Source organism: Arctopsyche grandis, chromosome 11 (genome assembly GCF_051622035.1).
Source record: "Arctopsyche grandis isolate Sample6627 chromosome 11, ASM5162203v2, whole genome shotgun sequence".
Lineage (NCBI taxonomy): Eukaryota > Metazoa > Arthropoda > Insecta > Trichoptera > Hydropsychidae > Arctopsyche > Arctopsyche grandis.
This window is the reverse complement of record NC_135365.1, coordinates 7,355,874-7,370,053: the sequence shown is the minus strand read 5'-3', so window position 1 is coordinate 7,370,053 and position 14,180 is coordinate 7,355,874. Positions and strand designations below refer to the sequence as shown.

The following is a 14,180-nucleotide window of genomic DNA, read 5'->3' as shown; positions in this document are numbered from 1 at the left end:
GTTATAAAAACACTTACAAATCTATTAAGAAATTTGCCTCGACTTAACCATAGTATTTCAGTATATTACAGCAAATTCGATTCAATTTCTCTCAAATCAGCGTAAGTGTTTTAATGCAAATCATGCTACATACTATATACGTACATATACTACAGGCGGACCTCAACTTTCGCACACAATTGGTTCCTGAAAATGTGTGCGAAAGTTAAATGTTCGAAAGTTGAGGGATGTAAAAAAAAAAGCGAAAAATGTATGTATTAAATAAAAATTATTTATATATGTACATTAAAAAGTAAAGTAAATACATAAAATAAAAAGCAAAAAAAGCAAAAGCAGAAAAACACGATAAAATAAAAAATAAAAACAAAAGAAAAATAATACGTAAATAAAATACTCAAATCCCATTCTTAGTTTTACATTCTGCAAAAGAAAAATAGTAAAAAAAATATCACAGCGACGCCCAAATGGAAGAGAGAAGATTAAGATTCCACACATACATCACATTCAAATTAAGAGAATAATGATGAGCGCAGGCTGCCAAGATACATATGTTAAAATAACATCCGATAATCTACACTTACTTAGGTGTAAAAGATCGCATTCAGGCACGGCAAATTATAATCTCGTAATGAACTTGTCAAGAGTTAGTTGAATATGACATTTTTTTTTCTTCATAGAGAGTTCTGTAACAGACAGTACTCTTATGAATAGCCCTACGTACTTGAGATATTCGTTCTCCATTGGGATCACAGTCTTCCATAATGTTCAAAAACTTTTCGAGACGCGTAAAAGCTTCGTTCATATTTTTTATAGTTAAGGTATTAATGATTTCTTCTGGTTCTTCTTCCTCACTTTCAATATGTATATTATTCTCGTTCTCTTGCCGGTCCATTAGAAATTCATTGGTCATGGGTTCAGAATGAGATTCAATCATCTCATCAATATCTTCAATGTTAACATCTAGGTTAAGTTCGTTCATTAAGAGGACTATTTCAAGTGTGATAGTTTCTGGAGTTTCATCAAAATGTATATCACCCATCATTTGTGGGCATAGTTTTCTCCATGAACCTTTCATTGTTGGCTCTTTTATTTCAGCCCACGCGTCTCCAATATTGTTTATTGCGTTCCATATGTTATAATTCCTCCAGAAATCTTTTAATGTGGGCCCACCTTCCATGTCAGTTGTCTTGATGGCCTGATTCATTATCGACCTCATATAATATCGTTTAAACGTAGCTATCACTGTTTGGTCCATGGGTTGTATGAGACACGTAGTATTGGGGGGAAGAAACACAACATTGATTTCTGGATATAAATTTTGTAGAGATTTTGGGTGTCCTGTAGCATTATCTAAGATTAATAATATTTGAAATGGTAAATTATCAACTTCACAAAATTGCTTTACTGCTGGTACGAAATGTGAAGTGAACCAATCTTTAAATATTAAAGCAGTAACCCAGGCTTTTTTATTTGATTTCCAAATGACTGGAAACAATTTTTTATCTTTCCCTTTCAATGCTCTAGGATTTTCTGCTTGATAAATTAACATTGGCATCAATTTTAAATCATCAGCTAAATTTCCACCAAGAAGCAATCGGCTTTTAGAAGGTTTATGACCAGGGGCAACTGATTCTTCCTTTGATAAGAATGTACGATTAGGCATCTGCTTCCAAAATAAACCAATCTCATCTACATTAAATATTTGACTAGAGGAATATTCACCATCTTCAATAATTTTGGACAATGAACAAAAAAAGTCTTTTGCAGCATCTTCATCCGCATCAGCTGATTCTCCAGTGAATTTAATATTGTGTAAAGAATATCTTGTTTTAAAATTTGAAAACCAGCCGTGACTTGCATGAAACACCGTGTTAGAATCTTCTTTTAGTCTATCCTTCCAATCCTTATGCAAACTAAGAGCTCTAGCTTGAATTATTGAAGTTTTTTGATTTTGGTCACTTATCCAATAAGACAAAGATTTCTCCATTTCATCCATCATTATGCCGTGCAGGATGTAACACTTTTCACAGTACGGGCTCGTTCATACGCATTTCATAGTGCGACAGGGAATGGAGGAGAGGGAAACAATTGCACGCAAACAAACATTTTTGCATTATCACCAAAAAAAAAAAAAAAACGATTTTTTAAAAATGTGCGAAATAGCGAATTGTGCGAAAGTCGAATGTGCGAAAGTTGAGGTCCGCCTGTATTTTGTTTACACTTTTCATTACATCCTCAATTTGTTGCGTAGATGCCTTTGTAAATAAATTTTCTTCATACAATTACATCACTAGATAACAAATCACTTTTGACCTGATGCATATTCTTATATAAAATATATTTTTGGTACTTATTATACGAAAAATACTCTAGCCTTAACCGGCTAGCTCAAGTGGGTCTCTTGAAATTGTGAAATGAGTCACTTGATCAATGACCCATAGACGTAATTAATAGGTAGCAGGTAGCAGGTCTTTCATTACAATATTACAGTCTTAAAGGTGCATTGAATATTTGATTTTTAAATGCTTGTTATTATTACGAAATTATGTTCACAATACATCTTATATCTATTTTAATAGCTACTGATCTACTGATCATTTTCTATTTTAGAATTTAATTTAATTTGGTTAGTAATCATAGTATTTTATTATTATAATGTTAATCTACAGCATAATAGGAAAAATAGCTCAAAAACATATTTACAATCATTGAATATAAACTTACGTATATTGTATGAAAAATGTATATGTTTTTAAATGAGCAAGTATTTTTTTCAATACGGAACGTGTCATTTGACTTGTCTGAAGAAAGGTTAACCATTTTTGCTTACGAAAGATACAGATTTTTTGTATCACAGGTCAAATCCATAACCCAACCAACTTGCTGGTGCATATACGTATGATATATTATAATATTATGTTGTTATAAAAAAATCGCATTTAGAAGCAATTCTATAATACAATACAAAGTCAAATGTCCACGGTAGGTATACCTATTGTACACCTCACTCGGTGTCATTGTAGCCAAATATCAAAATAAGCAATTGTGCGGCGAACAGAAACGACATCAATAAATACACACACACATATATATTGTAAGTTCGCCGTCGACGACATAACAATGCGGCGATAACAAAAACGCAATTTGCATCTCAATAACACACACATCCCGGCGCTCTGTGGGAAAAATCTCAGCTGAGTCGGACAGGTAGCGCCACGCTCTGATTGGTCGACGCGCGCCAGGCTCCGCCTACCGCGCGCTCCGATTGGCTGATGCCCCGCTAGGGAGGGGTAGCCGCATCGATGTTATAAATACAACCGGCCTCCTCCTAGGCGCTTCACTCGGACGAGTTTTGTCGTTGGGATAAGTCGTGTGTCGATTCGTCTCGCGGTGTTTATCGATCTGTCATCGCAGATCCGCAATAATAACGTGTCAGTGCATTTTTGAGTGATTCGAAGAGAAGATGAAGGCCGTGACAGCTGTCTGTGCGACGGGAGCTTCGGTGCCGCCGATCTCCAGCGGAAGGGTCCAGCGATCTCGGGGTGGCGAGAACGCCGAGATTCAGATGTATCTGACGAAGCTCCAGGATCTGGTGCCGTTCATGCCCAAGAATAGGAAGATGTCCAAGCTGGAGGTCATCCAGCATGTTATTGATTACATTTGCGAGTTGCAAACGGCGCTTGAGAGCCACCCGTCTGTGGGGGCTTTCGATGCTACTGCCATTTTGGGGCCACCCGGGGGCGCAGCGCCCGTCGCCTCGGCTCGTCGCCCTCTCACGCCTGCCAATTGTCTCCTACCTGCTGTTACAGCGCTTTCTGCACTTCCAACGCCACACTCTCCACACCTCACATACACGGTAAGAATCAATTCTAAAAAATATCAATTCATTTATCTATACGTATATGTACATGTACCTTTGATTTGTTGGATCTGGTCCACCGTTGCGCAAAAGCGTGCGACACGTTTTTCCGTAAAAAATTGTATTTAATTTAAACGCGAACCGTTCTTATCACGCTCTAGTAAATTTTATTTACGAGCTGTGTTGTTTTTTTTGCTCTTGCATTTTTTGAACTCTATAATTTATTGCATATGAATGTGAATTTACACGTGTGAAATGATCGGCGCTTCTCAAGCTTGACAACTTGACATCGAATTAATTTTATTTTTTGACATTTTACAAGCGCATTATTCACACTGATTTTACGAACTTAAATGTATATCGATGCCTCGCAAATTTTAGACAAGTCTTTGGGGCATTAGATGCGAATAGATATAGATTCATTACAATTTAATAATAATCCATCGATTGAGCACAATTTTCATCTATATTATTAAGTTATATGATCTTCATTTCAAAACCTCAGTAATAGTTTAATTAAAGTCGAAATATCAACTATTGAAAAATCTTTTAATTATAACAATTTTGATTTATGTGCAAGCTTAAGATTTCGATAGTTTTTTTAAGCTTTCTGCTATGAGTCTTTATTATTTAATTTTAGTATTTTTGAGCGATTAATGAAAAGCCATGTTTTTCAGACTGATTTTAATTGTGTTTTGTACTTTATCAATAATTGAAACATTTTCGTAATGATATGTTGAAGCATGCTTATACCATCTGCAATCATTATCGACGTATACATTTATATGTATATGTACATAGTAAGTGTAGTCTGAAGAGTAACTTCAATCTCAGACCCCATTACCTTGTTGTAAAACCGCTTTTCCGAGATTCTTACGGGAATCTCGACCGTTTCGAAGGTTCCCTCTTATTACGTAAACAATTTTTGGAGTGGTTGTGTTGTTTCGACGAGCGAACGGTTAATTACAATGTAAGTATGGTTCGAGTGTGTGAATCAATCGGTGGCGCAGGTGCACCGCGCACCTGTGCCACAGCCCCGGACCGTTTCGAAAGTCGATGGAAAGTCGTTTGGCTTTTTATACATTATACAGTATACACACATTTTTAAATGTGTAATATAGTAATCTCGACACTTGGAGACTGACTAATCCGATCCTCTTGCGTTTTTCGCGAATTCGCTGCATTCGTGGGGATAATGGCGGACACCTGCGCGCGCGTATTAGCATATTCGCCGTTTGCGAAAGATCAATATCGATGTTTCTTGCCATTGTCGATTGCAACGAGCGTCTTCGGACTGTTCTCATATCGTTTTGGCGTATCTTTTAAATACATTTTATGTATAAAAATATGTTACGATTTTACCAACTCGAAGTTTAGTTCAAATGTAAAAAAAAATCAATTTTATTTGAATTTTTTAAAATATAATTACAACATCTTAAATCGATCCACGTCTTATCTAAACATATTAACCGGAATTGTCTCATTACTATGCTATTTTTTATTTCTAACCATTTGCTTTTAATTTGTTATAAAAATCGCATCAAAGTTTACGACTAGGTTTATTCAAATTCAATGCTAAAAAAGGTGTATTTTCATTTAATTTTTTTTTTAATATTCAACACAAATTTTGCGGCTTGTTTCGCATATAAATAAATACTCGAGTTTTGTTCAACTTTAAAATGACCCCAAAGTCCGAAATCAATGTACCTATATTGAGATCGATGACTTCGAGTATTACGGTATTAGACTATGATAAATATGTAGACCGCATACGACACAAATACCGGGCTGATGGCGGACACCTGCGCAAATTAGCATATTCGCATATTCGCGGTTTGCGAAAGAAGATCGATATCGGTGTGTCTTGCTATTGTCGACAACAACGGTCATCCTCGTCTTCGTGGTAGAATGTAGATTGATGTCCGCAGGTGGCCGGAGACGTCGTCGGTCGCTTGCTCCTCCCCACCCACCCACCCACCCACCCACCCACCACCTCTCGTTTAAATAACGGCCGACAACTGCATCCTACCCAGACTCGACTTGCATAATTAATTGCATTCTTTGTGCCGAGCGGACGCCATCCCCGCCCCCTTTTGTCTAACGCACAGTGGTCCTTAACCCCCGCACTTCGGCGATGATTATAACATCAATCAAAAGTTATTTCTTATTAGACTACTTTCTTCTCAAGATTTTGGGATCAGCCAAGTCTTAAATCAAATAATTGATCCTTTTTACTTTTTTTTGTTGAAATACAATGCTCCACATTCCAAAGCATATGTATGTATATAGGCTAGCGACTTTGTGTATGTACTTGAATTGAATTTAAACTTTGCAGAATTATTCCCTATCATCCATTTCATCTCTTCCGTGTAAAAAGGCAGAGAAAGTCGCGTGTTGGCCTTTCATTCTCATGAGTAATTTTTGTACACGTAATATTTATATCGACACGACGAAGAAGACGATGCGATAGTGCAATTCCGTGATTCACGAGTTAGAGACGCTCTCGTGGGAAATTGCATTTCTTTTCGAAAGCCAGCGCATCTCCAACTTCGCTCAACATCTTGCAATTACACTATTATAGGCTCTGATTAACGCAAATAAAATTGCATAAAATATAAAACCGCATCTTATAAATTCCATGCAAAGGAAGCAATCATCGCTCGACCAATCTCTCAGTCAGTGTTCACTATGAGAAGGAAGACCATTGTATCATTCTGGATATTTAGATTGAGTCACATTTGATTTAGCTTTGTGGCAACACCGTTTAGTGGTGGCAACACTCGTGACGGTCTATTGCGCGGGAACAGGTGTCCTCTTGATCTAATAATGCCAAACAATAAATCTGCACCTTGGTAATCAACGGGGTGCTTGCTTTGCCTACTATCTTATTCTGTCCTGTGTTTTCTTTCCCCGCTACATTAGTTTTCTTCAATCGTTGACGCAGATTTACTGTCACAGCTGTTGTCTGCGGTCCATCCGTTGTTTAGTCTCCTTCTTTCTCTCACCATAGGTATCTACCGAAATATATCCACTCTCGATGTATCGAATTGTTTATTTTATTTTTTTATTTTTCGTCACTCATAAATAGATACGCTTTGGATTTCTCGTACTTATCCGAAGCAGGTGTCGTTCGTGGCGTAATTTACGACAGTGCGCAAGAGGAAGCGGAAGAGGTTAAAAATATTATTCTTTTTTCAAAGCAATTGCGTCAAAATTTGTCATAATTCTCAGAACGTGTGCGAAAATCTGATTCATTTTTTATTTGACGATAATTGCATACTTAACATCATAAAAAGTAATAAAATATCTTTTCATATTTTTATAGGTGTAATATATTACCAAAACTCAGATTTGTAATCTACTATTTTATAAAATATGCGTCTTTAATCAAAATAGATATTAAAATTATTTACACTTCAATACAATAGTTTGTGAAACATACGCACTTACTTTGGTACGTTCATTAGCAATTCTGCATATTTCGCAATACATACCAGATATACAGATAATAGAATCATTTATTGTATTTTTTTTTTAATTATTCATTTTTGGTACCGAGTATTGCCTCATTCGAACCGATTAACGTATATTTATTCAAATGTTCTTTATATGAAATTGCTTCTAAAGTGTGACATCCACTACTCTTATACTGATTTGAAAATTATAGCGCTTCAAAAAATGATTTGTAGCCGTTGTAAATGAGTCATTACTCAATTCATTCAGTGACACGTGTATCTTGAACGTTATAAGAACAGACCGATACCATAAATATTTCATTGGCAGTAATAGTTAGCCTTCAAAATCATGAATGAAACACACCTAATAATAAGCCGGCGTCCACTTTAAGAGCATTTCGCCCGCGCTTTAATTAACACGTTTCCCACCTAAACCTACAGATCAAAGGCATTTATATAGTTTTGTTGTTGTTTGATGTTTACTCTAATTTATCAGACGCCATTATAATAACGTGTGGAGAAAAATGCGTATTTTTAATGAGACGGCGCCAACTGTACAAGGAACTGTCGGCAATAACTCGTTTCTCTCGGACCATTGCTCGTTGTTGTAACCAGATAAGCCGGCTCTATATTATAAGCAGACCAGTCAGTCGGTCGTTCAAGGCGGTTAACCACCGGTGTATATAGTAGTCTTCTGGACCACAGCTTCTCAAAGTTTCCTGACTACTTGTTATACTTAAGTACGCGTATGTATGTATAGGATTTGGTACTGTTATCTTCGATACTAGTGTGTTATATCAATACGATGAGTAAAAATATGATACAGTTTGAGAATAGCTGAGGTATGCCGAGACGGATGTATATTCATAATTCACGACATTAACGTGACCGCGAAGGAATCCCGAGCTATGATTTAGAATCGCAATTTAACATCGCGATAAGAGAGCGAACCGCGCCGAAAATTTAGAACTCGTGAGATTTTTCTCAAGAAATTGATAGATGCACGTGTGCGTTCTTTTGTTATCTGAACAATGATATACGCACTACCTGGACGCGTTGTCTCGTTCTTGCCAGCCATCTGGTTTGAGCTCAAAGAATGAATTTATGATTGGGAAAAGTAAACAATGTGCATGTGTTTGTGCAGTTTATGGAACAGCAAACATTTGACGTTGAAAGATTATTCAAATACAGACGGAGTTCTGTCGTTGGGAACGTTGTATACGTAATATGTTGTGTACATAATCGTAAATGTATTTGATCCGTTGTGGCATATTTTCCATATTGTGAAAACCTGGAAGTTCGTTTCGATATGCACGATTTGTATTTGAGCACATAACATACCGTTGGCATACATTTATGTACATACCTACTGCAAGAAAATTCCAATGTGAACTGAATGTGGTGGCATTTAGAACGAATCACGATCTTTGGCGGTATGCAAAACAGAATCGCAACAAAACGTGTGCCGGATCTTTGCCTGTAATAATAATATAAATAAAAATATTTTTCTATTTAGGAAAAATATCCGTTTGTATACAGGAGTTGGACATATAAATTTTCAGAACTGATCTTTGTTCAACGATTTCACCATAATCATAATTATGACTTCATGCCATCTTATAAAGTGAATCTGTATCTATTAGTTTCAGTACAAATCAAGACGGTGAAAGTTTCGTGCTGGTCGCATTGCTTTTTTTCTCTAAATCATGCACCAATTCTCCAGCACGTTCGATGCGTTATAGATATCGCCGCTCACGAATAATTTTTTTTTGTTTAACCTTTTCTTCATTATCAGACTTTGGTTATTGCCATCTTATAAATTGTATCCTTGCCTATAATTTTTGATATAAATTTAATTTGAGAAAATTTTGCGTTGGTCGTTATGACTTTTTTTGCAAATCAACATCTAATGAGATACGTAGAAGATATGGCATTTATAAATTATTTTTTTATTTTTTCCTTATTTTATTGCAAGGATTAATAGTATACAGATTCTAAAATTGTTTTGTATATTATTGTAATCAAATTCATAGAAATAAGTAATCGAAATTTTTATCAATGCCTCAATAATAAACCATATATGTACATACATACTATCGAAGTCTACTCAAATTAAAAATCAAATAACACAATCCATCCCGAACGATCTATATACATACAAATAAAGGGGTATTAATGTGGGGGTTGGGATCAAATGAGCAAACTCGCTACTAACCTGCAAATAAAAACGCTCATTATTGCAGTTGGCATTTATATAATAATGGTGTTAGAGCGCATTATCTGCTAACTATACACAGAGACATAGAGGGTCAGAAGAATCACCCCAAAAACTAATAACAACAACCCCTCACTACGCGGATCCAGCTTAGGGGTAAAATTACGCTTTGAAAGAGTACCATGACCTATGCGAGAGATGAGTGCAATGAATAAATTCCGACCTCGCAAATTTATAAGACCGGTCTTCCAAAAACTCGACCGCAAGGTCTCACACAAGAGTTTGCAGGAAGACTGCGATTATTATCGAGCGATGATCTTTTGACTGAAATGGCAAACGCGTCCCACCGAAATTATTGTGTAGGTATAATTGGATTGGTGTTTCGACTTGTTATTATTATAAATAACCAACCAACTGGTCGGTTGAGTTTTGCTTCGACTTCGGAACCTTGATGTGTCCCATTAATGGCACACACCGCAATGCAAATATATGCCCGAAAGGGGGTCAATGTTGAACAGTGAGGTTGTTGTTTCATGTTTTTACGATTCCGTCAACATTGCGGAAATAAATCAATGAAACGTCTTTTGATGACTACTGAATTCTCAAAAGATTTTGCTTTGCGTTTGGGATTGGATTTCTGCCACTTCACATATCACTACAATGCCAATTGTAATTTTATTGATTGTGACAAATACGAATTGTATAAATTTATTCAAAAAATATTACGTAGAACTGAATTTATAACGTTTATCTACGAAACTCAAAGCACGATTATAAGTTGAACATAAATATTCACCTTATTTAAAATAGCTATAATTTATTTATTTCGAATTATTTTTTTAAATAAAACGTTAAGATTTGAAGATTTATTATATGTGGCTATTTTTATTATCAAATATATCTTGGGAAACAAAAGACCGTACATAAAGCAACCAAACCGACTTTCACTCGCAAATGAACGACTTTGTATTGAAATTCATGAGATTTGGGAAATCTTGGGAAAGAAGTATTCTGCAAATTGGCGTAAACTGTAACGACCAACAACCGCTAAACATCAACACACGATTCACTCATTCATCGGTTGCACTAACAGTCGTACACTAAGTGAATATAATAGGGACATCCTGAGCGGACATCTGTGCCTCTACATCTGCGCACAAACGCTCGCAAGGATTAAAATTATCATCGCGAAAATAGTGAACATTTATTTTTTATACATCTACCACGTGTGCAAGTATAATAGGAAGTCCCATGCGCGTTTTGCACGTGTGTCTGGTCCCTCTATCCCCCTCACTGACGAACCGTCCATTGAAAACTGTGCAGCCGGCTAGTACGAGATATTTAACCACGTGTGCATATCAATGGATGTACAGAAACGGTTTAGCATTATACTTACATATGGGAAAAAAATCTCTGATAATTTCTTGGGAGCGTATGTACGAGACGTTCGAGTTTCAAAGTCTCGGGTCAGTGTTTGTGTGTGCAGAGGCGTACGACCTCACAGGTCACGCAGCTGTCGTCGCCCCGGGGCGGCCTGCACATATGCGACAACAATAACAAAATTAAACGTGTACTAGTTGTATCATTTGATGGGTCAATTTATTTAACTATTTATATATATCGGCGCCATGAATTTTTTTTAACTGAGGAAGCTATTTGTCGAGGACTTTTTGTACCGAGTGTGATTTTGCGGGTCAAATATACATCACCCGACTTTAAAATCTTATCTATATATCTAAAATTGAACGAAATTAATAAAATCAAACAACATCTAATGCCTTGAACTATTAAATTATATATTTTTCATTGATCGTTTAAAAAAATCGTTTTGTTTTTGTCGTTAGCTTTTTTTTCGGAATCGAATGTTTTTATATTCAGTGGACCAAAATGTATCACTCAGTTTTGCGAGCTTATATATGCATCTAAAATTATACGAAATTAAAAATAATTGATTACATATAATACTTTGAATTGTTTAGTTTTATATGTGTATAGATTATTTTAGAGGTTTTCTTTGTTTTATTGTTATTTATTAGTTTTTTGTACGCAATTGAGTGTGATTTGGTGGGCCGAAGTGAACTACTCCCTTTTGCAAGCAAACTGAATACCATGCTATGAATTACTTAATTATATGTGCATATTTTTAATTTTTAAAATTACATATTCAAGGATTTGTCAAATTTGATAGATTTTTTACGCTTCCCATTAAAAAGGAATACTATAGTTATGTCAACTTATCTTGGCATCTGTCTGCATTGTTAAACGTTTGTAATTTATTATGATATCCGAATATTTCGTTCGAATTTCCCCGGACTTGGATTGGTCTCCAAACAACAATATGGCACACTGGTCAGACCGAAAATTGTCAAACTTGGGATGAGTGAGTCTCGTTAGACATCCGATGAGTGTGTCGCCACAGTACGCACGTGCTAGAGTCGCTCTAATTATAAGTGTCACACACTGTCTGTCCGTTTGTCTCACAACACAGACGACGCGCGTCCTTCTCAATCAATATAAATTTAACAAGTGGCTCACGGATTGTCTACCGACTTGGCTACAATAGTTTTTTTTATGTATATAAGTAGCGATTCTGAAAATAAACAAAAAAACATTTATATATCGGAAAAAAATGCACACGTGGCACTCACCCACCTACTTACCTATTCCTGTCTTTCGTACGGGAGAGCGGACGCCACGTGCGTCTTGTGAAAGAAAGTGTCCCATTCCTCTATTTATGGGATGTCACCCTTCGTTTGAGTATATTCATTCGTGCACATTCTACTATGGAATTAGTATTGTCTGTATATTTATTTTACTTCAAAGTCGAGTTAGTACATACATACATATATAGGTAGACAGTGTGAAACTTAAGCAATCAAATTGAATGCATAATTTGTTCAAATATAGTATCGAATAGTACATTTTATAATACATATGTTACGGACTGTATCATTCATTAATTCGTATGTTTTTTTTTTCGGTATTTCAAATATTTGGCATACATCTAGGATCTGGTTTTATTAGGTTGAGTAAATTTCTTTAACTATGGCTTGGTTAGAGTCGTGTTCTCGTAAGTTGGATTCGATCAGTTGTTTTGTATGCAACCAGGTGTTGTGTATGTTAGTTGACTTTTCGTGATTCGATTTTATGTAAGCGTGCAATGAAATGTGAACACCTGGGCAAAAAGTGAGCGAACGACGGGCCAAATGTCCGTCCGTCTGTCACGATTTTTACACGGAGAAAAAAAATGGCGTTCGAGGAAGTTAACATTGCCGCGTCTCGTCCGCGCGCATCTGTCAAAATGATTTAGCGCGTTGACGTAACGAATTTACCGTTAACCAGTCGTTAAATTCACTTTCAATTATTGCACTCAATTGAATGGCCCTTTGCTTTTCATTGATAGAACGATGCGGGCATGAGAAAATTTCGAACGAAGTCTAATTTACAATAAGGGCGCGGCGGAGGAACGGGCGATTATTGAGTACATACAGAATTTATTCAAATTCCATATATGGGAATTTTTTAACACACCCATCTAAAGCTTAATATATACAATTTAAAACGCAACTTAAATTAGATCTTTATAATATAGGTAAAAACAGATATTTTACAAATTTACTTGTTTTTGAAATGAACAGGATTAAGCTTGACTAAATAAATGCATCTAATGATAAACTTTTTTGTACGTATACTAACGGTAGAATATTTAAAATTTGACTAAAAAGCGTGTCTCAAATCCTAAAATTTGACTTTACATAAAACCCGTTGTGATGACGAGAATTTTTTTTGATCAATGTCATCATTGTTGCGCCGATGTCTGTGTGCACACGTGCGTCAATAATGGTGATTCTCATGTGGTCGGAGCGAAATCGCTTCAGATCTAGCTCCCAACGGTCGATTTTATTATCTGACGGCATGCTGATCAAACAATGCGACTACCTCTGGTTTGGGAAAGCATAGCTGGGAGTGTCCCAGAACTGGGATGGGTGAGATGAATGCGCGTGCTCAATACAAAACGTCGATTTCCCCCTCGGTAGTTTTAAACATTGGGGTTCTTCAAACCGTGACAAAAGTTAAATAGACACATGTCGAGAGAGGGTGCAGTCATCACTCTCGTTAACACTCTAACTGCCTCAATCAAGTAATTAATTTCGATTTTTTTTCTTTGTTACAGAGCCCAGAAAGAACGTCACATGAAGACAGGCCCTGCTAAAGTGTGAAGTTTTAAATATATAAATATTATAAATAGAGAGAACTTATTAACAAAGTATGTTGAAGAAGAAGAAGAAGAAGAAGAACACTTATCACATTTCTAAATATATGTATTATTTAAAAACAGAAGAATAAATCGAGCCTATATTTAAACTCATCAAGAAGAAGAACGTTTCGAATTTTCGCGTGTGCGTCAATTCGAGTTTGATCAAATCCTCCAGTATCATCGTTATCATCATCATTATTATCATCAACAGTCATCATCATCATCATCATCACAATGGTCGTGCACGTCGACTCATCTCATTTTATAATAATAATAATATAATATATTATATTAAAATATACGAGTAATATTTTTTATCCTATAGCCGATCTCGTCTTTCGATTTTAATTTTATATAAATATATATGTATTTGCAATTTGAATGAAAAAAACT

At 35.8% G+C, this 14,180-nt stretch overlaps 1 protein-coding gene across 1 annotated transcript; it reads left to right on the top strand.

Annotated features, from left to right (window-relative positions):
- Positions 1 to 3,337: 3,337 nt before the first annotated feature.
- Positions 3,338 to 13,900, top strand: emc (Basic helix-loop-helix domain-containing extra-macrochaetae). Its single transcript, XM_077440879.1, has 2 exons — positions 3,338 to 3,856; positions 13,704 to 13,900. Exons 1-2 carry the CDS (start codon positions 3,464 to 3,466, stop codon positions 13,740 to 13,742), a joined length of 432 nt encoding a protein of 143 aa, XP_077297005.1. The 5' UTR covers positions 3,338 to 3,463; the 3' UTR covers positions 13,743 to 13,900.
- The last annotated feature ends 280 nt before the right edge of the window (positions 13,901 to 14,180 follow it).

What these genes read in the sequence shown, in the direction of transcription:
- emc (XM_077440879.1), top strand. Translation starts at nt 3,464, where the DNA reads ATGAAGGCCGTGACAGCTGTCTGTGCGACGGGAGCTTCGGTGCCGCCG. An exon ending in CTCCACACCTCACATACACG is followed by an intron (nt 3,857 to 13,703) that starts GTAAGAATCAAT and finishes TCTTTGTTACAG; the next exon opens with AGCCCAGAAAGAACGTCACA.